Source organism: Salmo salar, chromosome 18 (genome assembly GCF_965601325.2).
Source record: "Salmo salar chromosome 18, fSalSal1, whole genome shotgun sequence".
Taxonomy (NCBI): domain Eukaryota; kingdom Metazoa; phylum Chordata; class Actinopteri; order Salmoniformes; family Salmonidae; genus Salmo; species Salmo salar.
In genome coordinates, this window is record NC_138308.1 from 15,262,340 (window position 1) to 15,290,250 (window position 27,911).

Below are 27,911 nucleotides of genomic sequence, written 5' to 3' on the forward strand. Positions count from 1 at the left end.
TAACACAGTAATTCCAATCTATTGCGACTGCGCATTACATTTTATTTAACATCAAAATGGATATTCCCCCAAGTAACATTCTCAGAGACAAATTCCACACTTAAACAGCAACTGCAGAACATGCACAAAATGTTTTCAAGAAAATACATTTTCATAAATTGCTTTAAATCCATTGGCACGGTTTACATTTGGAAGTAGTTTCACATTCCACAATGAATTCAAAAAGCAGCTCCAAACTTGACAGATTCAGATCATGCACAAAAATGATAAATCTTAAAAAGTAGGAAAACATATTTAAAAAAAGAACAGCATGACATTCATTGGCAGAGTTAGCGTTGCTTTTATACAGTAGGTAAATCCGCCACAAGGTAAAGGGACTTCTGAATTTAAACATTTGAGTTAATGGTAGTTTTCAAACTTCCAGTAGACGGAGTCAGTCCAGTTCCATACAGTAGGACAAGACTGTACAGTAACAGTTATTAAAACAAACAAACAGCCAATCATATAAGCACATAGCTTATGGGCATAGTAAGACCTTTGACCCACATTAGGGGGGAGGGTTAGAAATAAACAATGTGAGGGCAACTTGGACCAGTTTATGGGTCCTGCTACGCACCATAATAAACCATAAACACTCATACATAACCGTACGCCCAGAGACACTCGGTTAGACTATACTATTGCAGAAATAAGAAAATGACGCTTGCAGTGCAGAATTTCACATCTTATAAAAAGATATTCATGCAGCTGAATACTTACAGTTGTTAAGCCTGTTTTCTGCGGAATCGCAGATGCATTTCAATACCATGTTTTTCAGGCTTTCAACAAAATGCCTGCAATTTGATGAGTTTTAGGCATGATATTGTCTCTGGATATAGATACTCCGGGAGCATGCTGTGAACTGAGGCAATGTCATTGAACTACAGCCATTTGAAATGCGCATAGAAGAGGCCTACAACATCAAAGCCCTTCAGAACACTTTTACAGTAAATAACACAAGCAGCTTTTACCAAGACTGTCTTCCCTTTCAAACATTTTTCAAAAGACACACAAAAATATACTTATCTTGTATATACATTGTCTCACAAATCCAGACCAGACTAAGGCAATAACAGTTTCATAGGGCTGATATACACAGTATTTCATGATACAGAAATGGTCTGAATTAAAATGATAATACAGGGTATATTATTGCCATAATCTTTATAATGTGTAGGGAACTTAGTAGAGACAGGGACTCTGATTGGCTGAGCTATGGAATACAACTGAATTCTGGGAAATGTAGTCTATCATTCAGTGGGGGATGGTAAATGAGTAAGAGGAATCTGGTAACTAGAGCAGGTAACCAGATGCCGAAAGGAGAACTGTGACTTCTGCAGGCTGCTCTGGATCTGCAGTTGCTGTGTAACGTCACGTAACGTGACACTTTTATTTGTCACATTCCTCAGACAGATGTGTACTGTACCACAGCAAAGTACAGGAAGGCCCGCACACAGTTTATGCTCCCAATTCAGCGCTTTTTTGGGAGCGTAAACAGTGTGCAGGCCTTCCTGTTCTTCACAAGTATTCTTTATTAGCCCAGCACCTATGTTTTTTTAAGGATGTGCGTATGATCACAAAAACTTTTCTACTGTTCCACAGCAGCCATCACATGCAGCCATCACATGCTCTCCGTTTCCATAAAAATACGATTCTATAACAGTTTAGAGAAAAGCATTTCTATAACCACAAAGTCTGGTGCAAATAGGACCCGATATAAATTATAATATTGTTCCTTAGGTGGTTCAAACATTAAAGCTGCAATATGTAATTTCTGGGCGACCTCAACCAAATTCACATAGAAATGTGAATTATAGATCTGTCATTCTCATCGAAAGCAAGCCTAAAAAGCGGTAGATCTGTTCTATGTGCTGACATTTTGCTTTTGTGTTTTGTATACCAGCTTCAAACAGCTGAATATACTATTCTTGGTTATGGAAAATATATTTCACTCCGGTTTACATGGTACAATGATTCTATACACTAAACTTGCTTGTTTCGTCACATATACTGACATTAGGCAAACTATTAGAATTTGAGCAACCAGGAAATGGCAGAGCGATTTCTGCATAGTGCATCTTTAACCAAGGGAACAGTTTCATTCAGTAAAACAAACTAAAAAGGCACACCACTCACAGCTAAGGGACAGTAGCAGGGCAGCGTATGTGCATTAGACTGGAAAATCCGACCCCAGGCTAGGGTCTGCTTTCAATTATGGACTCTTTTGGCATAGAGGAACTACATCATTGCCTACGTCACAACTTTATCAACTTGAATAAAATACAAAATAGTAGCTAGCAAGATGAAGATCATAGAGGTTCTTTTTAAATGAGTGAATTTCACGTGGCCCGTTTGCATCCTTAACTAAAAGCACTGCAAAGTTTTTGCCTGCAAACCTTGGTTTTGAATCGTGAAATTCTGGCATGTCTGCTGCGTGATTTGTTGGGAAAGCGGCAGATTTTTTCCTCCCTTATCGACATAGGCAGTGATGTAGCTCCTCTATACCAGGGATTGGCAATTGGCGGGCCGTTCCCTTTTGAAGGCCTTTGGATCAATTTACCCCCCCCGCAAAATGTGTAGAATTGCAGCAAACTTGCTTTAAAACTGCAACATTTTCTCTACACCCCATGACAAAATGTGTAGAATTGCACAAAATGAACTCTTTGGTGTCAAGAGGGGGGCTACAAAAATGTTTTGCTCGCAATGTGGTGGGAAAAGGGCTATGCACATGTGGGTATGCAGACCTGTGAGCAACTGCGCCTCATGTGGCCCCCACACCGATCAAAGTGGCCCATCCCTGCTCTATGCCAAAAGAGTCCACCTTTGAAACCAGACCCTAGTCACTGTGTTGCCTGGGGTGGGGTTTTCAAGGCTATACGTGCACGGCTCATGTATGTGATACTGACTGCATAATGATGCCAGGTCAGTGCAGGCATGCTAGGGGGCCCAAGTCACCATCAGTCTCTTAGGTGTGGTCCGAAGAGCTCCATCTGGAAACTTCTCTGGAAACTTCACCAAGCAAAAAGAACAAAACAAACAACATTTACATAGCCTGTGCTGATAAATATATACAAACGGTACAACTAAAATCTGTGTAACCCTTACCCTAATCCTGACACTTACTGAGCCTCTCCAATCCCTTTGCTGGGGATATTCAGTTACCTAGCTGGCTACACAACACTACGCGCTATACACCTCCTGGAGTAGTAGGAATTTGCCACTAGACACTAAACTGATTCTAGATCTGTCCCTAAAGCAAAAGTCTACCCTTTGGCGAGCCTCCTGTCCCTGCTTACTCTTCCTCCTCTTCCTCTTCCTCGTCATCATCCTCGTCGTGGCAGTGGGTGATCTCTTGGGGGGTCTGTGGGAACAGGTTTGGGGGCTGGATCTCACTTATGGAGCGGGTCAGCTGGTGCCTCTTACAGTCTAACTCCAACAGGTCCACGGAGTGGCGGTTACGCGTTGCCAGGGGCGACTCGGTATCGTTGATGTCCACGTGGGCGTGCTCAACCGTCGACTCATGGGGCATCTGGGAGAGAAGGGCACGAGGGAGGAAGTGTTATACAGATCCACACAGAGAACAAAAAGCAACCCATAGTAGTGCTGCTCTCAATGTATTGTCTTCATACAGACAAACAACGTTCCTCCGTTTTGTCCTAACTTTTGTATCTAACGAGGGAATTTACATCCGGATGTCCTGTGAGACAACATTAGCTGAACTCACCAGTACGTGTGCTGCTCTGAACAGGTAGCTGAATGGGTAGTAGAGGAGGTTGATGAAGGAGGCAGCGTACAGGTCAGCATAGCGCATCACCTGTGACGCAAACAGAGTCTGTCTGGAGCCACTGCGGAACAGACTGCCCATCATCCCATAGCACATGTCCATGTCATGGGTCACTTTCTGTGGAGGACAAGGGTAAGAGAAGAAAGAAAGTGAGAAGATTTAGAGGTTGTGTGGACTGTATGCTATGTGTACGTTTGGGTATGTGTTGTATGCATATGTGCGTGGTGCCAGGTTGTGTGTACCTTGATCCTGCGCTGGAGGGAACTGATATCAGGTCTCTCGTTGCTGCTGCTGTCAAGATTTCTGTGGACAGAGAGACAGTTCTATTGGATTGGGCTTTGGTGGAGTCAAGCTATATTCATTTGTACTTGTCTCACCATTCTATAGTAGAATAGGAATGGCGCCGGAATGTATAGCGGCTGATTTACGGGTTCCTGACCAAGTCTTCTATTTTGTGTGTTTTGTTGCGATTCTTGTAACTTTTTTTGGACATAATGTTTCCGCCATTTTTCCGGTCATAGGAAACAAGCTTCTGGACGTCACTAACCTTGATTCATCTGCACAGGACATACTGCTCACCCCCTGACCAGGCCCAGACACCCGGGAAAAGAAAGAGACTGCGATATAGAGGCCGATGTGCGGGCACCCTGATGAAGCTACGGCGGCTAGTAAATAAAATCACTGGAGAAAAACCTGGATGAGCTCCGTTCAAAACGATCCTATCGGCCTCCCGACTGGCGCAGTGGTCTAAGGCACTGCATTGCAGTTGCTAGCTGTGCCGCTAGAGATCCTGGTTTGAGTCCAGGCTCTGTCGCAGCCGGCCGCGACCGGGAGACCCATGGGGCGGTGCACAATTGTCTCAGCGTCATCCGTGTTAGGGGAGGGTTTGGCCGGCAGTGATGTCCTTGTCCCATCGCGCTCTAGCGACTCCTGTGGCGGGAGCACACTAACACGGTCGCCAGGTATACGGTGTTTCCTCCGACATATTGGTGGGGCTGGCTTCCGAGTTAAGTGGGCATTGTGTCAAGAAGCAGTGTGGCTTGGTTGGTTCGTGTTTCGGAGGACGCATGGCTCTCAACCTTCGTCTCTCCCGAATTCGTACGGGAATTGCAGCGATGAGACAAGATTGGATACCACGAAATTGGGGAGAAAAAAGGGGTAAAAGAACAACAACAACATTTTTTTTTTTAACTATCCCATCAACAGGACCTGAAGAACTGTATCTTTGTTATAAGCTCTCTAATATTAAGGAAGGCTTGTGGTTCTGCTCGCCTGAGTTAGAATACTTCATGATAAATTGTAGACCATACTACTTACCAAAATAGTTTATCTATATTTTTCGGAGCTGTCTATTTATCACCACAAACTGATGCTGACACTAAGACCGCACTCAATGAGCTGTATAGGGCCATAAGCAAACAAGAAAATGCTCATCCAGAGGCAGCACTCCTAGTGGAAGGTGATGTTAAAGCAGGAAAACTGAAATCCGTCATACCTAATTTCTACCAGCATGTGCATCTAGAGGCGAAAGAACTTTACTCCACACACAGAGACACATACAAAGTTCTCCCTCGCCCTCCATTTGGCAAATCAGACCATAACTCTATCCTCCTGATACCCGCTTACAAGCAAAAACTCAAAACAGGAGATCAATACAGAAGTGGTCAAATGAAGCGGATGCTAAGCTACAGAACTGTTTCACTAACACAAACTGGAAAATGTTCTAGGACTGATCCGATGGCATTGAGGAGTTTAACACATCAGTCACCGGCTTCATTAATAAGTGCATCGACGACGACATCCCCACAGTGACCGTACGTACATATCCCAACCAGAAGCCATAGGTCACAGGCAACATCAGCACTGAGCTAAAGGCTAGAGCTGCCTCTTTCAAGGCCCCGGACGCTGATAAGAAATCCCGCTACGCCCTCAGACGAACCATCAAACACGCAAAGCATCAATACAGGACTAAGATCAAATCCCTTACACCGGCTCTGACACTCATCGGATGTGGCAGGTCTTGTAAACTATCACGGATTATAAAGGGAAACCAGCCGCAAGCTGCCTATTGAAGCGAGCCTACCAGGCGAGCAAAATGCCTTCTATACTCGCTTCGAGGCAAGCAACACTGAACCAATCATGAAAGCTCAAGCTGTTCCGGACGACTGTGTAATCAGCTCTCTTTAGCCAATGCGAGTAAGACCTTTAACCCGTAAGCATTATTTGGCTATTTGAATTAGAATTTTAAGACCCCTTGAAGTATCAAAAATAAATAAAAAAATGTATTTGGCCTTACTGCTATTAGCCCATACAAACATATTGAATAACAGAGTAAACCCAAAAGTAACCCCCAAAAAATCTAAAGGAAGTTTGTCCTTTTCCTCATTTTGTTACGTTAAACAGTCTCCATCCAGATTCTCATCTTTCCATAGAGAGGTCATATTAGCTTTCCGGACGCTACAGACGATCTGACATACACCGCTCTATTTCTGTCACCTTTTAGTGACTGAAAGTGTTACATAGCCGGTTGCAGTGAATTGAGACGCATCCAATGCAAAAAAAACAAACAAACAGAAATCTCTAGTTTAAACTGACATATTTTTATAGGGATTTTTGTATTATGCTAAGTAGTTTTCCGCAGAGGCGCGCACATCGACCTTTGGGGTTAAACAGGTTAACATTCACAAGGCCGCAGGGCCAGACGGATTACCAGGACGCGTACTCAGAGCATGCGCTGACCTCTCCCTGACGCAGTCTGTAATACCTACATGTTTCAAGCAGACCACCATAGCCTCTGTGCCCAAGAACGTCAAGGTAACCTGTTTAAATGACTATCGCCCCGTAGCACTCACATCTGTAGTCATGAAATGCTGGTCATGGCTCACATCAACACTATGACCGCCCCAATTGATATACAGATGACACAATCTCAATTGCACTCCACAATGCCCTTTCCAACTTGTACAAAAAGAACACCTACATGAGAATGCTGTTAATTGACTACAGCTCAGTGTTCAACACCATAGTGCCCTCCAAGCGCATAACTAAGCTAAGGATTCCTGGGACTGAACACCTCCCTCTGCAACTGGTTCCTGGACTTCCTGATGGGCCGCCCCCCAAGTGGGGAGGGTAGACAACAACACATTAGCCACACTGACCCTCAACACATGGGCCCCTCAGGGGTGTGTTCTTAGTCCCCTCCTGTACTCCCTGTTCACCCACGACTGCGTGGCCGCGCACAACTCCAACACCATCATTAAGTTTGCAGATGACACAACAGTGGTAGGGCTGATCACCGACAATGAGACGGCCTATAGGAAGGAGGTCAGAGACCTGGCAGTGTGGTGCTATGACAACCTCTCCCTCAACGTCAGCAAGACAAAGGGAGCTGAACGTGAACTACAGGAAAAGGAGAGCTGAGCACGCCCCCATTCAAATTGAGGGGGCTGTAGTGGAGTGTCTCAGTGTCTACATCCATAAGGATCTATCATGGTCTGAACACACCAACACAGTCGTGAAGATGGCACGACAACGCCTCTTCGCCCTCAGGAGGCTGAAAGGATTTGTCATGGGCCCTCAGACCCTAAGAAAGTTCTACAACTGCACCATTGAGAGCATCTTGACTGGCTGCATCACCGCTTGGTATGGCAACTGCTTGGCATCCGACCGCAAGGCACTACAGAAGGTAGTGCGTAAGGCCCAGTACATCACTGGAGCCGAGCTCCCTGCTGTCCAGGACCTCTATACCAGGCGGTGTCAGAGGAAGGCCCTAAAAATTATCAGACTCCAGCCACCCAAGTCATAGTACCAATGCACCAAGTCTGGAACCAACAGGACCCTGAACAGCTTATACCCACAAGCCAACCAAACAGCTACCCAGACTATCTGCAATGACCCTAATTGCACTAACTTTTTTGACTCATCTCATACGCGGCTGTTACTGTTTACTATCTGTCACTTTTATTTGTAGTTATATGTAGATATCTACCTCAATTACCTCATACCACTCACTGCACATCGACTCGGGTAGCCCTTGTATATAGCCAAGTTATCGTTACTCATTGTGTATCTATTATTACGTGTTTTACTTTCCGTTATTTCTCTATTTTCTTTCTCTCTGCATTGTTGGGAAGGGCCTGTAAGTAAGCACTTCACTGTTAGTCCACACCTGTTGTTTACGAAGCATGTGACAAATAAAATTTGATTTGATTTTGACATTTGGTCGATAAAACAATGACTAATTTAGTGTCAACCTTGAGCCTACGTTTTGGCAGGATGTGGTTCAGTTTGCTGTGTAGACGAGGCAGAGACACTCACTTATAGAGCTCTGCCAGGAAGATGTCCAGAGACTGGAGCTCCTCAAACAGAGCTGGAACACAGACACACACAGTTGAAAGAGATGCACAACAGTGCACAAAGACGCACAAATATACCCAAATACTGTTGTCAAGCATCAGTAACTATGACATGGGTGTGTTAAGCTCACAGCTCTTGTCAGTCCACACGTGCAGCTCCTGAGCCAGTTCAGGGATCACCAAGAAGGTCCTCCATCCCTGGCGTTTTTTGGACTTGAGGATGTCCCCAAAGATGTGGTCTCCAATGTATACAATGTCCTTCCCTTTGGCCCCCAGCAGGTCACACACTATGTCAGAGGAACCTGTGAGGAGAGAGAAAACTGAAAACTAAGGCCTTGTTGGAATACTTTTGCATTGGACCGTTTCCTTCCTCTGAGTAATCACTAGAGGTTCAACTACCACACGATAGTGATAGGTGAAAAGGGTTGGTCATGTCATATCAGTGATTAGAATGCATTTCCAAATGATTCGAACAGGGCTGTTGATGTTTGGCTCCTTGTAAATTCCCCTGGCCCCTAAAGGGTGTATCCTTACAGGCTACAAACAGACACGTACACTGTGGGAAATGAGACAGTATGGAAGCTCTACTTACATGTTTGTGTCAACAATAAATTCCTAATTTATGAACGATATTTGTATATACAGTGCATTCGGAAAGTATTCAGACCCCTTGACTTTTCCCACAATTTCAACCGTTACAGCCTTATTCTAAAATGGATTAAATAAAAAAAGTATCCTCAAACTACACACAATAACCCATAATGACAAAGTGAAAACAGGTTTTTAAAAAACAGAAATATCTTATTTACATAAGTATTCAGACCCTTTGCTATGAGACTAGAAATTGAGCTCATTTTCATCCTGTTTCCATTGATCATCCTTGAGATGTTACTACAACTTGATTTGAGTCCACCTGTGGTAAATTCAATTGGGCATGATTTGGAAAGGCACACACCTGTCTATATAAGGTCCCACAGTTGACAGTGCATGTCAGAGCAAAAACCAAGCCATGAGGTCGAAGGAATTGTCCTAGAGCTCCAAGACAGGATTGTGTCGAGAAACAGATCTGGGGAAGAGTACCAAAAAATGTCTGCAGCATTAGATGTTCCCAAGAACACAGTGGCCTCCATCATTCTTAAATGGAAGAAGTTTGGAACCACCAAGACTCTTCCTAGAGCTGCCCGCCCGGCCAAACTGAGCAATCGGGGGAGAAGGGTCTTGGTCAGGTAGGTGACCAAGAACCCAATGGTCACTGACAGAACTCCGGAGTGCCTCTGTGGAGATGGGAGAACCTTCCAGAAGGACAACCATCTCTGCAGCACTTCACCAAAAGGGCCTTTATGGTAGAGTGGCCAGACGGAAGCTACTCCTCAGTAAAAGGTAAATGCAGCCGGCTTGGAGTTTACCCAAAAGGCACCGAAAGAACTCTCAGACCATTAGAAACAAGATTCTCTGGTCTGATGAAACCAAGATTGAACTCTTTGTCCTGAATGCCAAGCGTCATGTCTGGAGAAAACCTGGCAACATCCTTACGGTGAAGCATCATGCTGTGGTGATGTTTTTCAGCGGCATGGACTGGGAGACTAGTCGGGATCGAGGGAAAGATTAACGGAGCAAAGTACAGAGAGATCCTTGATGAAAACCTTCTCCAGAGTGCTCAGGACCCGGGGAGACGGTTCACCTTCCTACTGGACAACAACCCTAAGCACACAGCCAAGACAACACAGGAGCGGCTTCGAGACATCTCTCAATGTCCTTGAGTGGTCCAGCCAGAGCACAGACTTGAAACCGATCGAACATCTCTGGAGAGACCTGAAAATAGCTGTGCAGCGACGCTCCCCATCCAACCTGACAGAGCTTGAGAGGATCTGCAAAGAAGAATGTGAGAAACTCCCCAAATACAGGTGTGTCAAGCTTGTAGCCTCATACCCAAGAAGAATCGAGTCTGTAATCGCTGCCAAAGGTGCTTCAACAAAGTACTGAGTAAACGGTCTCAATATTTATGTAAATGTGTTTTATTTCTAATAAATTTGCAAAAATGTCTGCCATTATGGGGTATTGTGTGTAGAGTGATGAGGGGAAAAAACTATTTCATCAATTTTAAAATAAGGCTGCAACGTAACAAAATGTGGAAAAAGCCAAGGGGTCTGAATACTTTCAGAATGCACTGTATAATAGATATGTCAGGAGTACGCTACCTCCAGAGTACACGATGCCGTGCTGCAGCGGTCCTGTGTATGTGCCAATCTTCAGCCGGCCTGTGGTCTGCAACAGCAAGCACTCTGGTAAGGTCATCGTGGCAATGCCAACATGAACACGCAAAAACGTGCACACACACACAGGCTAGACAGTTTAACGCATTCTTGAGCCCAAACACACACTCACTGTGTCGACCTGCCGTAGCACTGTCCCCTCTCCGAAGAACACGGGCTTGCGGGCATCTACTAAGATCAGGTCAAAGTAGGACTGCCAGGGCCGATGGGGCATTCCCACCTGCAGCACAAACATACACATTGAACCTCTATTCCATTTCAGCAACTTGCCGCCTCCCCTAAACCCCTCTTCTCTTAGAGTTCTTTGGTCTGAAAGGAAGCAACAAGAATCTAAACAAGACAATTCAGTCTCTTACCTTTGGACCATGTGGGAAGTCAAACAGGTATGTCATTATTTTCTGAAATGATAAACAGAGAGACGTTATACGTGTTGTTCATTGATTGTGTATGGGGTTATGTACAGCGCAGTCGGTAGGCCTCACCTCTGTGTATTTGTAGTCACTGTTGGTGGCCAGGAACACCTTGGCCACTTCATTCATCCGACTCAGGAGTAGAGGGAGCTTCCCCTTTAATGAAGAAAAAAATAAATAAAGCAAATGACATTTTAAGTGATACGTTTACAGGTGTTAAAAAAGACAAGGTCACTGAAAATGTGTCATATGCAATTAAATGAATGTGAAGTTCACTTACATCCTTGACCACGTACTTTTCCAGGTTTTCAACCGTTTTTTCTTTCAAAGATCCCTGATGAAAACAGGCGACAAAACATTTAGACAGGGAGTAGAAGGAATAACAGATACTCATTGTATGTTTACATGCACACGAATAACCCGATATGAAAAACAGATTATGGCAGTAGGCCGAGTATGGCAATTGTCATGTACACACCTTACTTTGCTTATCTTAATCGAAGTAAGCATACGCCCATTAAAACACCTGGTTTTCTGAGCAATCTTTCCAATTATTAGCACACGTAAACCGCTTAATCGGAGGTCCGGCAGTGTATTTGATCTGTGCATGTGGCAGCACCAGCAGTGCAAGCCTCCCTTTAAGCGCGAGTGAAGTATACATCTGAGAAATAGTTTTCACATAAACTTTATATGTCCGAACTCAGAATCAAATAAGCTTCCCAAAAATAACATGGTCGCTGCTTTACAACGTTTACTTTGAGTGCCGATCTGCATTTCTCAAAGTCCCATTAGCGTCCATGGAAACAGGATTATTAGGGAAATCGTTCTTGCAAAGCATGTAAACGTTTTAATCAAACTATTATATTACTCTGACTATTCACAATAATCGTATTACTGTGTGCATATAACCATATTCAGTGAAAAATACTTGAATGGATTTAGAAGAGGAAGTGAGGGAGGTTGTTGTACCTTCAAGTGGACCCAGTCCACAGCATCACGGACATCCTGGAACATGCTCTTGTAGGACATGAAGAGGTCTCCATTCTTAAAGCCAGTCTCGCAGCTGGGACCACAATAACTTGAATTAGAAATCCCAAGCTGTCTGATTATCATTCAAAATGATTCCGTTTGAGGGAGAGCAGCATACTCACCTTGTGTATTTGGGACAGTTGGTGAAGAAATCAACCAGACAAGCAAAGAGGTAGGTTTCTGAAGAGGGAGCAAGGTACACACTAACTTATGGAACAACCACCAGTGGAGTACAGTGAGGGAAAAAAGTATTTGATCCCCTGCTGATTTTGTACGTTTGCCCACTGACAAAGAAATGATCAGTCTATAATTTTAATGGTAGGTTTATTTGAACAGTGAGAGATAGAATAACAACAAAAAAATCCAGAAAAACACATGTCAAAAATTTTATAAATTGATTTGCATTTTAATGAGGGAAATAAGTATTTGACCCCCTCTCAATCAGAAAGATTTCTGGCTCCCAGGTGTCTTTTATACAGGTAACGAGCTGAGATTAGGAGCACACTCTTAAAGGCAGTGCTCCTAATCTCAGCTTGTTACCTGTATAAAAGACACCTGTCCACAGAAGCAATCAATCAATTAGATTCCAAACTCTACACCATGGCCAAGACCAAAGAGCTCTCCAAAGATGTCAGGGACAAGATTGTAGACCTACACAAGGCTGGAATGGGCTACAAAACCATCGCCAAGCAGCTTGGTGAGAAGGTGACAACAGTTGGTGCGATTATTCGCAAATGGAAGAAACACAAAAGAATTGTCAATCTCCCTCGGCCTGGGGCTCCATGCAAGATCTCACCTCGTGGAGTTGCAATGATCATGAGAACGGTGAGGAATCAGCCCAGAACTACACAGGAGGATCTTGTCAATGAGCTCAAGGCAGCTGGGACCATAGTCACCAAGAAAACAATTGGTAACACACTACGCTGTGAAGGACTGAAATCCTGCAGCGCCCGCAAGGTCCCCCTGCTCAAGAAAGCACATATACATGCCCGTCTGAAGTTTTCCAATGAACATCTGAATGATTCAGAGGATACTTGGGTGAAAGTGTTGTGGTCAGATGAGACCAAAATGGAGCTCTTTGGCATCAACTCAACTCGCCGTGTTTGGAGGAGGAGGAATGCTGCCTATAACCCCAAGAGCACCATCCCCACTGTCAAACATGGAGGAGGAAACATTATGCTTTGGGGGTGTTTTTCTGCTAAGGGGACATGACAACTACACCGCATCAAAGGGACGATGGACGGGGCCATGTACCGTCAAATCTTGGGTGAGAACCTCCTACCCTCAGCCAGGGCATTGAAAATGGGTCATGGATGGGTATTCCAGCATGACAATGACCCAAATCACACGGCCAAGGCAACAAAGGAGTGGCTCAAGAAGAAGCACATTAAGGTCCTGGAGTGGCCTAGCCAGTCTCCAGACCTTGATCCCATAGAAAATCTGAGGAGGGAACTGAAGGTTCGAGTTGCCAAACGTCAGCCTCGAAACCTTAATGACTTGGAGAAGATCTGCAAAGAGGAGTGGGACAAAATCCCTCCTGAGATGTGTGCAAACCTGGTGGCCAACTACAAGAAACATCTGACCTCTGTGATTGCCAACAAGGGTTTTGCCACCAAGTACTAAGTAATGTATTGCAGAGGGGTCAAATACTTATTTCCCTCATTAAAATGCAAATCATTTTATATAATTTTTGACATGTGTTTTTCTGAATTTCTTTTGTTGTTATTCTGTCGCTCACTGTTCAAATAAACCTACCATTAAAATTATAGACCGATCATTTCTTTGTCAGTGGGCAAACGTACAAAATCAGCAGGGGATCAAATACTTTTTTCCCCTCACTGTATTTGAGCAGTACTCTGGAGCAGTAATGTGGACAGTATCAGAGAGACTGTGAACACAGTTCAGTGAATGTCACTAAGGCAGTAGTATTCAAAGTCGGGGTCAGTGGGGTCGCCCAAATTGTTTTTACGTTTGTATTTCTATTTTTTTATGCAAGAACAAAAAAAATAAGAGCACATAAAAGTTTTTGATTAAGATAATTTGTTTTTTAGTAATTGTATTTATTGGTTTCTTTTCATTTAGAAAATGTTACGAATTTAAGGTTATTTGAAATTGACAGATTTTAAAGGTTGTGCCATTCGATTTGGAGTGGGGTCGCGAGAGATCCTTGCCCCCCAAAAAATGGGGTGAAGACTGCTCTCTCACCAGGGAGGTTGAACAGTGTGTTCAGAATGTAGAAGCGGTCAGTGTCTCCACGCTGGATAAACTTGTTGGGGTACATCTCCCTGATCTCAGGCCTAAAGGAACATAGTGATTAAATGAGAATGATATGACTATACGGTGTTTGTATGTGTAATATGAGGGTATTTGGCATGAGCACATGGTAAATGTTTGGTGCGAGTGTGATATCGTTACGAGCAGCAGAACTCACCCCCTCATGAAGTTGAAGCCGTGGGCACAGACCAGGATGTTGCCGTATGCGTCAACCTTGAGCAGATTCCCGTGCATCGTGTCAAACAACAGGCCTCTGGAACCAGAGGGTGGTAGGAGATGTGTGTGAGATGGGAGGGACAGCCATCGATCTCTAAAAAGGTTTACTAACTGAGATGTATAACTTTTAACCTGGGCCAGACCGAAAGGGAGTATTTTCCTCAAGATCCTAAATAATTTTTTTAAACATATATTTGTGAAATGAAATCCGTTCAAACCAAGTACTGTTAGAAAACAAAGAAATAATTATAATTGATCAAATCAAAGACAACTCTATAACGATATTCATAAGAATTCAGTCTGGCCTTACTAATAACTAACTGATGTGAACGTGTGATGTCAGACGGACAGACCTGGTGGGGAAAGCGGGGTCGTAGACAAAGTTGAGCAGCTCCTGTGGGTAACCGATGTGGACGAGACGTTCCACGGTCAGGTCAAATCCCAGCGACTCGTACTCAGGTGATTTATACACTGCAGTAAGCAGGGAGAGGGATAGAGCTACTGTGGTACAGGGTGATATACTCACTGGGAGAGAGCTACAATGCGGTCTCTCCGTGTTCATAGAGAGGGAGACAGATTTATGTGGCGAGACTGACAAAGCAAGATAGGGCCTACACACTGGAACATAGGGAGGGATTTATACATGTCCTCTGTGGACTGTTGAAAGAAATCTGGTATGGGTATGTTAAGTGAATAATGTGTACATCCAGAACACATGTAAGCACATGCGCGACACACACGACCCACTAACACACTAAGAGTGCTTCGACTGCACTGCAGATAGTGGCTATGGAAGCAGATGACCTGTAGCGGTTGGCATGTCAAAAACCCTTTAGTTCCTGGCGCTATTCCCACAGCCCTATCCCCCCTCCCCCAGGAGTTGTTTCTCCCCACTCACTGTGTGGAAACACAACCCCTTAGCAGCACTTGTTTATGGGACGGTGACGGGGCTCTATAAACAGGCGATGTGAGCCGCTTGGGTTACAGTTATCCTTCAGAGACCCAAAGGAGGGCAGCGGAGTGGGGGGGGGGTTACTGGTTGAAAGGGTGACATCTGTGTAAGGTACAAACAATGTCATCCAGGCTACACGTGTCACAAAAAGCAGAGCTGGCCCACAAGAGGTTCTAGGCTATATCGAGACCTCCTACATGCAAGGGAGTAAGCTACTGTATCAACACAAGCATTTTGCTGCACCTGCGATTACATCTGCAAATCTGTGTACGCAACCAATAAACTTTGGTTTGATTTGAGCAGGCGACTGTACACATGGCATTCTAAACATGCACACATTGTCAGTACACATAAACATGGACACACACACACACACACACACACACACACACACACACACACACACACACACACACACACACACACACACACACACACACTGAGTGTACAAAACATTAGGAACACCTGCTCTTTCCATGGCGCAGACTGACCAGGTGAAAGCTATGATCCCTTATTGATGTCACTTGTTAAATCCACTTCAGTCAGTGTAGATGAAGGGGAGGAGAAAGGTTAGATAAGGATTTTTAAGCCTTGAGACAATTGAGACATGGATTGTGTATGTGTGCCATTTAGATGGTGAATGGTCAAGACAAAATATTTAATTGCCTTTGAACAGGGTATGGTAGTAGGTCCCAGTTGCATGTGTATAAAGTGTGTCAAGAACGGTAACGCTGATGGGTTTTTCACGCTCAACAGTTTCCCGTGTGTATCGAGAACGGTCCACCACCCAAAGGACATCCAGCCAACTTGACAACTGTGGGAAGCATTGGAGTCAACATGGGCCAGCATCCCTGTGGAACGCTTTCGACACCTTGTAGAGTCCATGCCCCGGCGAATTGAGGCTGTTCTGACGGTAAAAGGGAGTGCAACTCAATATTAGGAAGGTGTTCCTAATGTTTTGTACACTCAGTGTACACCTACCTGCCAGAGTGTAGTCCATATCAAAACCAAAGCACTTAATCTTCTCCATTGCCAAGCTTCTGTTCACAAAAACTCTGAAAAGGAAGTAGAGTATCTAGTCAGTCTGAGGTTCTGATGATGAACATATCCTAAAAGAGGATACTTTGCATGAAAACAGATGATAGTAAAGGACAGGGTCCTGAGTTCAACAGTACAGAAGTGGAGCACTGCAGTAGCAACTCTAAATGTGTCCATACAAAATATGCATTCACAGTGAGGATTACGCAGATCTTTACAAAGTTGGAGAAAAATTGAGTCCAACTCAAAAGGCCATTTTTCATATACAGTATTGTGAAAAAGTATTTGCCCCTTTTCTGATTTTCTCAATTGTTGCATATTTTTTTACACTCAATGTTATGCAACACCCAATGCCCCTTGTGAAAAACGAATTGCCCCCTTACACTCAATATCTGGTTGTGCCACCTTTAGCTGCAATGACTGCAACCAAACACTTCCTGTAGGTGTTGATCAGTCTCACATCGCTGTGGAGGAATTTTGGCCCACTCTTCCATGCAGAACTGCTTTAACTCAGCGACATTCTTGGGTTTTCGAACATGAACTGCTTGTTTCAGGTCCTGCCACAACACCTCAAATCAGGTTTACATCTGGACTTTGACTAGGCCATTCCAAAACTTCAAATTTGTTGCTTTTCAGCCATTCTGATGTAGACTTCCTTGTGTGTTTTGGATCATTGTCTTACTGAATGACACAGCTGCGCTTCAGCTTCAGCTCACAGACAGATGGCCTGACATTCTCCTGTAGAATTCTCTGATACAGAGCACAATTCATGGTTCCTTCAAGGATGACAAGTCGTCCAGGTCCTGAGGCAGCAAAGCATCCCCAAACCATCGCACTACCACTATCATGCTTGACCGCTGGTATGCGGTTCTTACTGTGGAATGCAGCATTTGGTTTTCGCCAGACATCAAGGTTTTTTCTCTGGATCAAAAAGAGGATTAGGTAGGGGGCGTGGCAATAGATGCAGTCGGCCCGTTGACACAACTGGATTTTAGAGAACCTTTTAGAGGCCACCCATCTTTGCGGTGTAGATTCTACTGCAATTCTACTACACATTTTGCCATGGAGCAGAGAGAAAATGCTGCAATTTTAAAGCTAATTTCCTGCAATTCTATGTATTTTGCAATGGCTAATGCTGTGTTCTTTTGCACAAACATAAAATCAATGCTGCTAAATTCATTGTTTAGGGAATTTTCCATTCAACCCTGACTACCTAGCTTTATTTTTGGTGATTGTTAATTCTCAAATAATATATTATTAAAAAATATACATTGAGTATACCAAACATTAGGAACACCTTCCTAATATTGAGTTGCACCCCTCTTTTGCCCTCAGAACAGCCTCAATTTGTCAGGGCATGGACTCTACAAGGTGTCGAAAGTGTTCCACAGCGATGCCGCCCACATTGACTCCAATGCTTCCCACAGTGGCTGGATGTCCTTTGGGTGGTGGACCATTCTAGATACACGCGGGAAACTGTTGAGCATGAAAAACCCAGCAGCGTTGCAGTTCTTGACACAAACTGGTGCACCTGGCACCTACTACCATACCCCGTTCAAAGGCAGTTCAATCTTTTATCTTGCCCAATCACCCTCTGAATGGCACACATTCACAATCGATGTCTCAATTATCTCAAAGCTTTAAAAAAAAGATATAATCTTTAACCTGTCTCCCCCCCTTCATCTACACTGATTGAAGTGGATTTAACAAGTGACATCAATAAGGGATAATAGCTTTCACCTGGATTCACCTGGTCAGTCTAGGACATGGAAAGAGCAGGTGTTCTTAATGGTTTGTGTACAGGTCCATTATCTTTTATTTATTTATTTTTTACATACTTTCTATCTGGTTTTAGTCGTTCACAAGTTGTTGTTTTTTTAGGCAGCCCGCCCAAGGATTTCAATGGCTGAAAAATCCCTGTCCATAACAGGACCCACGTCGTCCAAAAAGTTATACTTTTGACTCATCTGTCCATATAACATTCTTCCAGAGTCTTTATGACCATCCAGGTGCTTCCAGGGGATTTTTGGCAAACTTGAGTTAACTTTTTGAATGACATGGGTCCCACTATGTCTGGCAAAAACCAAACACTGCATTCCACAGTAAGAACATCCTACCAACGGTCAAGAACGGTAGAGGTAGTGTGATGGTTTGGGGATGCATTTCTCCTGGACGACTTGCCATTATTGACGGAACCTTGAATTGTGCTCTGTATCAGAGAATTCTACAGGAGAATGTCAGGCCATCTGTCTGTGAGCTGAAGCTGAAGCGCAGCTGGTTCATGCAGCAAGACAATGTTCCAAAACACACAAGTCAGTCTATGTCAGAATGGCTGAAAAGCAAAACATGTAAAAGTTTTGGAATGGCCTAGTCATCCAGACCTAAACCAGATTGAGATGTTGCAGCAGCACCTGAAACGAGCAGTTCATGCTCGAAAACCCACAAATGCTCAAGGTGTACCAGTTATTGGGTGTAAGGGGGCAAATTATTTTTCCCACAGGGCATTGGGTGTTGCATAATGTTTATTAAATAAGTATCATATTTTTGTGTTATTTGTACACTCAGGTTCCCTTTATCTAATAATAGGTTTTGGTTGAAGAACTGATAACATTCGGTATCAGAAATATGCAAAAATAGAGAAAATCAGAAAGGGGACAAACTTTTTCACGGCACTGTAGTAAGATTTTTTACTTTTTACTTTTTTTTGCATTGTTTACATGTAGGCTTATACATGAACAATAATTGGTGTTTGCTTGAAAATAATTTGGCTAAGTTTGAAGGAAATTAGCAGAAATCCACAAAGAAAGGAAGAACCACTGTACAAAAGGTCCCATAGTCTTGCATCTCTGCTGTGTCAGTGTCAGCAGTAACCTACTTCCTGAAAAGACTTGAGCTGTGTTCGAATACCCATGCTAAAATACTGTATACTACATACTATTAGTTCATTTAGGTATACTGTAAACAAATGGTATCTTTTCAGTTTAGCGTACTAGTGATTCCCCGGACTAATGGAAATTGATGCTGTTGCTATGCAACCTCTTGCTAGCTTGTTAGCATAACAAATGACTAGCTAGACATTTGAACGATTTCGGGTGTGTTCGTAAATTCAGTCTGGAGTGCCAGAGTGTGCTCCAGAGCATTGTCAGATTGTCCGTTCGTAAATTCAGAGCGTTTTGCTCTAGGAGCGTGTCACTGGATGCTCTGGCCGAGGAGTAGGGTTGATCCGAGCGTTCTGACCTCACAACGGCAGTCAAGCACCCAAGCTAACTGGTTAACATTAGCTATCTTGCTAGCTGAACTCAACAAAAAATAAACGTCCCTTTTTCAGAAACCTGTCTTTCAAAGATAATTTGTAAAAATCCAAATAACTTCACAGATCTTCATTGTAAAGGGTTTAAACACTGTTTCCCATGCTTGTTCAATGAACCATAAACAATTAATGAACATGCACCTGTGGAACGGTCATTAAGACACTAACAGCTTACAGGCGGTAGGCAATTAAGGTCACAGTTAAGAAAACTTAGGACACTAAAGAGGCCTTTCTACTGACTCTGAAAAACACCAAAAGAAAGATGCCCAGGGTCCCTGCTCATCTGCGTGAACGTGCCTTAGGCATGCTGCAAGGAGGCATGCAGATGTGGCCAGGGCAATAAATTGCAATGTCCGTACTGTGAGACGCCTAAGACAGCGCTACAGGGAGACAGGACGGACAGCTGATCCTCCTCGCAGTGGCAGACCACGTGTAACAACACCTGCACAGCATCGGTACATCCGAACATCACACCTGCGGGACAGGTACAGGATGGCAACAACAACTGCCCGCGTTACACCAGGAACGCACAATCCCTCCATCAGTGCTCAGACTGTCCGTAATAGGCTGAGGGCTTGTAGGCCTGTTGTAAGGCAGGTCCTCACCAGACATCACCGGCAACAACGTCGCCTATGGGGACAAACCCACTGTCGCTGGACCAGACAGGACTGGCAAAAAGTGCTCTTCACTGATGAGTCGCGGTTTTGTCTCACCAGGGATGATGGTCGGATTTGCGTTTATCGTTGAAGGAATGAGCGTTACACCGAGGCCTGTATTCTGGAGCGGGAGCGATTTGGAGGTGGAGGGTCCGTCATGGTCTGGAGCGGTGTGTCACAGCATCATTGGACTGAGCTTGTTGTCATTGCAGGCAATCTCAACGCTGTGCGTTACAGGGAAGACATCCTCCTCCCTCATGTGGTACCCTTCCTGCAGGCTCATCCTGACATGTCCCTCCAGCATGACAATGCCACCAGCCATACTGCTTGTTCTGTGCGTGATTTCCTGCAAGACAGGAATGTCAGTGTTCTGCCATGGCCAGCGAAGAGCCCGGATCTCAATCCCATTGAGCACGTCTGGAACCTGTTGGATCTGAGGGTGAGGGCTAGGGCCATTCCCCCCAGAAATGTCCGGGAACTTGCAGGTGGAAGAGTGGGGTAACATCTCACAGCAAGAACGAGAAAATCTGGCGCAGTCCCCACCGTCCCCGTCCCCCTTTGTTCAGGGACACATTATTACATTTATGTTCGTCACGTCTGTGGATCTTGTTCAGTTTATGTCTCAGTTGTTGAATCTTGTTATGTTCATACAAATATTTACACATGTTAAGTTTGCTGAAAATAAACGCAGTTGACAGTGAGAGGACGTTTCTTTTTTTGCTGAGTTTATTTCCAGACACAAATAGTTAACGTTAGCCAGTTAGCTATCTTGCTAGCCATTTCCAGACACAAATTAGAGAACACCTCACTCGCCCTAGCAGAGATGGTTACGCTGTTTGGATGTTATCCAGAGTGTTGGTGATGGCAACAATTTAATGACACTCTTTTTGCTGACATTTACTGACACTGGCCATATATTCAACGGCTGTTGAGCGTTCGTAACTGCGCTCTGGCACACTCAAGACGAGTGCTCTGAAATCGGAGTAGATAGCCAGAATTAACAATGTCCATTGAGAAAACAAACCGACTATACCACTTAGCTAAGAATGATTTTAATAATCAAGTCAATAAATGTTGGGTAGTTAGTTCGATTATAGTTAACATACTGCCTGTCAAATTTGATATATTAGCAGCCAACTAACGTTAGGACGGTAACTAGCTAACATACCGTTAACTACTGCTGTCATGCTATGTGATTCGTAAAGGATAGCGTAACTAACAAATTGTCAGCCAACATAACATGTAACGTAATTTATTTGAAAAGTAATTACTTTATTACATTGCTCAACATTTGTCATAATTAATTAAAGCAATGAATTTGTATCCGCTCTCGGACATCGGCAGCATATTTTCCGCCATTTTCTTAAAATCTGAAAACGTTGTGAATCCACGCCCATTTTCTGAAGAATTGTATTATGGGCCCTAAAAGCACGGAAATAGTGCCCACTGCTTGTATACTTCGTATTTTGGGGAATTCAGTGTGACATCCGGGGACTTTTGGCATACTATATCCGGGCAATGACCAATAAGCATACTACATACTCAATTTACGACACAAATAGTACAGTTAGTATGAGTATTCAAACACAACTTTGGTTTGTTGGGAGACTAGCCTAATGTCTAGATTGAAAGAAACAACCAAGTATCACTCAAAAATAAATCAATGGCATGCAAATCCATTTCTACATTTGTTACGTAGTCTGCTACACACATCTGAACTTCAAACTTCAAAAGCCTTCCTCAGATTTCCCCTGAAACCTGGCATCATTGTATTGAATTATAGGTCCACAAATGTGCTTACACACTGCTACGTTGAGTCAATTCCGTTATAACATAAGCAATCCACGATACAATGAAGGGCTCAGGTAATCCTCTTTTCCAGTGAAAGTGAATTAGGCAAGTGCTTTGTCTGCTGCTGGTGCCCATGGGCATACTGAAAGGCCTTGGCAACCACTCCAGAGTCTGTGCAGTCAACTCTTGCCTGACATCTATTCCAAAAAAAGCAACAGAGGAAGAAGGAATCATTTCACAGCACTACAGCTAATTTTGATTCAAAAGAGAACAGAAGGTAGCACACCAACCGAAGGACACAGCGGCTCCAATATCTCGGCCTCCACATCACTTAGAATGGAGCAATGTGTTGGACATGCATTTTAAGTGCTGGGCTAGTGTGAATATTGCAACAAAGCAACACATTGAAGTTCACTGGCCTTTTTGATGCCATTTAAGAGGCACTCTTAGCTCGTCTTGTATTTATTCGGACACTAGGTATTTTCACTATGAGAAGCCTACATCGTACGGACCAACAGGAAACACCTGTAGTGAAGTTTACATTTCAGACACAATGAAAATGTGAAAACCATTTTAAAACAACAGACGCTTGAAAATGCACCAAGGAAAATTATGCAGATGATCAGTTGAATATATCTAATAGGAAGCAAAGTAGGCAATAACATTCTAGATACTCCCTCGCTCCAACAAAGCCATACTATTCCTGGGCAATTCCATTGTAACAGAATTTCACTCACTCAGATTTTTCATTTTTAAATGTATATCGAACAAAAACCATTGCTTTCAAAGTTTAACAAACCATAGAACTCTATGCACAAGGACTACTTTTAACAAGTTCTTGAGAACATTTTACAAAAACACATTTAGAGGAAGAACTGTGCAGATACAAAGTTTGGTAACAGAATACAACTGAGGGAGATTTTACCGTAATTCTGTTACCAAACTTTTCATCTTTAAATGTTTTATTTACTGTGTAAATCGTTTAAAGTAGTCATTGTGCATAGAGTTTAATGGTTTTTAAACTTCGAAAATCAATGGTTTTTGTTTGGCATACGTTTTAAAGTGAAAAATCGTAGTCTCAGCGCAATTCCTTTTTATTGTGGAATTGCCCTCCTCCAACACTATTCTGGCCTGAAGTTTCTATTCAGATGTTATGGGATAAGACTTCAGACTGATGGCGATGGGGAGGTGGCGTTAGGAGCGGGTGAGGGGTGATGCAGTAAGAGAGGGGGAATGAAGGGCAGACTGAGGGGGAAGAGGAGAGATCACACCAAGAACTCATGACCACCTACTACCACCCACCCTCAGGGACCTACCCAGCACACAGAGGGCTAGTGTCAGTATGAACATGGGATACATGGAGTTTGAATGGAGAATAAATACACATCATGTACAAAAGGGTCATTCAGTCAGTATTGAGGTTCAACAAAAGTTTGGCGTACCTCATTGCAGGATGGTATTGGGCCAGTTCCCTTGGAAAGCTTTGTAATAGAGAATACATGTGCGATAGCATTACCACTGAATGTGAATGTGTCGTAGCCTGCGCTCCAGTGATGCACACCACATAGATCAGGTGGTTCTTACACTGCTTTTAGACTTGTTGCATTGACAGTGCCCCTGTCATGTTATGTGGAAAGGGTATGTAGATTTTCAACCACAGAATGAGGAAGGAAGACACTACACCATGACAACACCACCAGACTTTTTACCCGGAAATGGTTGCCGGCCACACGATAGACACCCAAAAGACCTTTCTTACATGTTTATTACACTACATAGTTATACATCAATTTATTAAACTTTAAATGTTGTACGGAATCGGGAGTACGTGTGTTTCACACACCTTCAATAACATTTGAAAACTAAAAAGATAAATTAGCTTACATTGCACATAAGCAATAATATATCCACGTAGCCTGGTCCCAGATCTGTTCGTGCTATCACGCCTACCCCTTGTCACTCATTGTCATGTTTGGCGTGACAATGATTGAGAAGGAGTTGGCAAGAGAGCAGAAACAGACTAGCACTCAGGCTAATCGCCATGACCTTAACCTGACGGGATCTTGCTCTGATGAAATGGAAAGACTTTCCCACAAAGCATACATTTCTGTGACACGTTATGCATCCTTATTCTGTACCTGTGGTAGGCCTCACGCCGATACTTCTTCATGGCCAAGCCGTCCATGTTGGCTGGGAGGTCTGCAAAGTTCTGTAAGCGGTCGCTCCATGACGTCATCTTGAACCGTTTGAATTATTTCTGTGAATCAAAGTGAATAGGCTTTAAGGACCGGTATGTTGTCACTGGAACTACGGCAGCAGTAAAATGGGGTTGCCCTTTTGTCTAGGTTGAAGGGACCTCAATTAAGCTCCTCCCATGCTCAGATGAGAAGTATTCCAAGAGTTTGAGGCTGAACTGAATCATTTAAAAAATGATACTTATTATTGACTGTGACTGAGGATTTGTTTTTTTTAAACATGATCTTCAGGGAAATCATGGCCTTCCGAAAATCACGAGGCAGGCTTGTTTGTACTCTGAGCCTTGGAGTAGACTAGTTTCTAACAATAATAAGGCTCTACTACAGTGGAATCGCAGTTAATCCCTCTGTGCAAGTCTAAACACAGACATCCTCAAATAAGGGCAGCTGAACATAACAATGCAAGAACATGCAGCAAGCTCCTTCAACAAGGTTCATCAACAAAGTGTACAAACGTACGAGAACAGCTATGGAACTAACTACTGGTGTACGACAGTAGCCTAGTTGGAAAGATAATGGAATCTGGGTCATCCAATGTTAAAATCAAATGATCGGCTGATAAAACGAGAAGCATAGCATGCAGCTACACCTGGTGCGCACTGAAAGTGAATCTCCAAGCGCATGCGTCTCAGATGGTATGTGCACAGCTGCACTAATGCCTTGGACCAGAGCTTTAATCTGTCACTAGCTCTGGACCAGGGCCTGGTTTCCCGATAGCAATGGAATTTAGGCTTATGAGTTTTAACCATGCATCTTTCCTACCATGGCCGAAGATATAACATGTTTCCCAAAACACCACGCAGAGAGAACGTTTGCTAATGCTTCGAATACACTGACTGTGTCATTGCACACAATAGTAGGCAGCATCATCTGCATATGTATCCGGGTGGCAGGTAGCCTAGTAGTTGCTAGATCTGAAAGGTTGCTAGATCGAATCCCCGAGCCAACAAGGTAAAAATCTGTTGTTCTGCCCCTGAACAAGGCAGTTAACCCACTGTTCCCCAGTAGGCCGTCATTGTAAATAAGAATGTGTTCTTAACTGACTTGCCTAGTGAAATAGAAAAAAAATGTGGTGCATGCCACAAAACTTCAACATTCACCTTCTGCTACCATTTCTGTCAAACCGTCAACACATAAGTTCGATAAATCCAACATATGCACCACACTGCAACTGCCTCTGCAACGCAAACACAGTGTTTCATTGGAAATTAATGTAATTCTGGTGTACCAAAAAATGCAATGACACTATCGGTGTGATCGATGTGTAAGTGTGCCTTTAAGGCATGTGTAACAATGGTTTTGGGAAACAGCTCGGAGATGTAACGATGCTCATACAAAGGTTCTAATGATGAATGTACGTAAAAGCGGAGCCCAGGACCGAACACACCGACAGCGTTATTGCATTTTGGTACAACAGAATTACATTTATTTCCAATGAAACGCTGGGTTTGCCTTGCAGCATAGCGTTGCAGAAGGCGGGTTGCAGTGCGTTGGTATGCGTAGACGGCTTGACAGAAATGGTAGCAGAAGGTGAACGTTGAACTTTTGATGCATACATATCCAGATGATGCTGTGTACTATTTACTATTTTGCACAAAATATGCTAAATAGTACGCAGCGTTTCATTGGAAATTAATGTAATCCTGGTGTACCAAAATGCAATATACTGGCGGTGTGTTCGAAGCGTTAGCGCGCAACATAGGCTACCACTTTAGCCACAATCGTGGTGGTCGAAGTTGGCAGAGTTCGCTAAATTATTATTTTTGGATACAATTTTAATGACATACTTGTAAATGTTCTGTAATAAATTACTACAACAACTTTAGCTGTCATCTTGCTTAATTGGCTACACTAGCTAGCTAGGTACCTACTTCCCTCTCTGTAACGTTAACAGAACTGCGGGAAAGTAGTAACGTTACTCGGCAGGCGAGGGTGAAGGACACTGTCCCACACCGACTTGCCATGCATGCTCTCCCACTGAGTAGACTGCATCCCTGTCACATCCAGGTGGTTACCAATATTATTTACCAAAGTTATTTCTCATGAAGGCTGATATCCTACTTGGAATAAAAAAACTTGGGAGGGAAACATTTGGCCATGTTAACTACCGCCGGTAACAACGTGATACAGCTGCCGAGCGGGAAGCATCTCAATACAACACCCGTGCACTGGTCCTTCGCACCAGCTAGATGTCATGCTTCCCGAAGACTAACCTGTACCAACTGGCGACAAATATTACAGGTTATTTCTCGCTCGCCCTTTAAAATAAACAAAACTAACTCGAGCCCGGTATTTAATATATGTTTGTGTGTGAAGCCTTAGACAACTTTCCACATTGGGCGGACAATTTGTTTTTCTAATTCAAAATCGAATTTCACCACCTGTGTTGGTGGCGTGGAGCTCACGCAGCATCCACTCAGGCACCATTCGACATCCGGCCCTCAGCTTGCATGTCTCACAGCGTCTGAGGTATGATCTCCAATCAGACACTACTCGATAAAACAAGCAATTGACTATAGGCCTAAATCTGCAACAGCTAGCTAGCTAAGTTGCCAGCTAATGGATAGAGGAACACAGGGAGGAGCTTTCTAGGGCTAGCTAGCTACCCATGTAGCTAGCCTGTTCTGAGTCCGACTCAGTCCCAGATCTTTTTGTTCGATCATGACAACTCCTTGTCACATGAGAACAGTCACTCTTTCTAGAGCTAGCTAACAGGCAACAATAGCAAGTCAGCTAAAGTTTGCTAGGTAGAGATATTTTGACAGCTAGCGGAACATTACTTTATTTGCTTCGTCCAGCAACGAACCATTGTTCAATAATAGCTCGTTGCGGGACGAAGCAAGACTTTCTATCCCCCCATCAACTACGACAGCTGCTAGCTAAGCTAAAACCAAGCAAATCAGCTTAGTGCAGCCGGCTCTTTTAGTCCACACTCGAGAGAATAATCAATTCATATTTGCATGTCGTGTATGCTTCGTTTATATACCACGTTGTTAGGCTGCTATTTATGCTAGAATCACAGGATGAGACAAGCTACTCACCAGTCTTGTTGCAATATTGAGTGGGTAGCTAATGATTCACAGAGCATGCGCGAAGCCTGGTGCGGAATATGTAGATAGAAATGCAATACATAGAATGAACAGTCCATATACAGATGTTATAATAATAGGCCTACTGGAACATTCTTATTTGTAGGCGTCATTGAAGGTCTATCTGACCTCTCCCCATTCAGATCAGAGTTTACAGATCGACTTGATGCCAATGACAGGATCTCACGGTTGCATAAGATATGAGCAATCCGTGCAAAAAATAGGGAAAGTGGGCAGACTGCGTAAAAGCACTGCTATTAGCCTGCAACACAACTATTTCCCTTCCAAGGTAAACATATCACATTTTGAATCCCATTGAAAAGGTAAAATATAAGGCTACGTCTCCATCTGTCGGTGTCATGAGGTGCATGCATGGTGATATACCGGGGAATTCATATTTGTGGGGCAATTCAATTGTGCTACAGCGTCATGACGCACGA

At 43.6% G+C, this 27,911-nt stretch overlaps 1 protein-coding gene across 3 annotated transcripts; it reads right to left on the reverse strand.

The window, feature by feature from the left end:
• Nucleotides 1-19: 19 nt before the first annotated feature.
• On the reverse strand, nucleotides 20-27,614 carry nt5c2a (5'-nucleotidase, cytosolic IIa). 3 transcript variants are annotated; one of them, XM_014153998.3, is made up of 20 exons: nucleotides 27,424-27,614; nucleotides 24,266-24,384; nucleotides 23,570-23,608; nucleotides 16,314-16,387; nucleotides 14,734-14,851; nucleotides 14,322-14,417; nucleotides 14,096-14,187; nucleotides 12,013-12,070; nucleotides 11,831-11,924; nucleotides 11,142-11,195; nucleotides 10,934-11,017; nucleotides 10,808-10,849; nucleotides 10,564-10,671; nucleotides 10,377-10,443; nucleotides 8,310-8,480; nucleotides 8,141-8,192; nucleotides 4,066-4,126; nucleotides 3,764-3,940; nucleotides 3,336-3,568; nucleotides 20-3,048 (listed from the first exon to the last, which is right to left on the reverse strand). In XM_014153998.3, exons 2-20 carry the CDS (start codon nucleotides 24,361-24,363, stop codon nucleotides 2,997-2,999), a joined length of 1,770 nt encoding a protein of 589 aa, XP_014009473.1. In that variant the 5' UTR covers nucleotides 24,364-24,384; nucleotides 27,424-27,614; the 3' UTR covers nucleotides 20-2,996. The 3 variants fall into 3 exon arrangements, with proteins under 3 accessions (XP_014009473.1, XP_014009475.1, XP_082820854.1); XM_014154000.3 differs by lacking the exon at nucleotides 23,570-23,608 and having other exon boundaries at nucleotides 27,424-27,613; XM_082964728.1 differs by lacking the exon at nucleotides 23,570-23,608 and having other exon boundaries at nucleotides 20-3,568; nucleotides 27,424-27,613.
• Between the last annotated feature and the right edge of the window lie 297 nt (nucleotides 27,615-27,911).

What these genes read in the sequence shown, in the direction of transcription:
- nt5c2a (XM_014153998.3), bottom strand. Translation starts at nt 24,363, where the DNA reads ATGACGTCATGGAGCGACCGCTTACAGAACTTTGCAGACCTCCCAGCC. An exon ending in CACACTGTTCAACCTCCCTG is followed by an intron (nt 12,071 to 14,095) that starts GTGAGAGAGCAG and finishes CTCCCTCTTCAG; the next exon opens with AAACCTACCTCTTTGCTTGT. An exon ending in CCCTCCAGCGCAGGATCAAG is followed by an intron (nt 3,941 to 4,065) that starts GTACACACAACC and finishes TGTCCTCCACAG; the next exon opens with AAAGTGACCCATGACATGGA.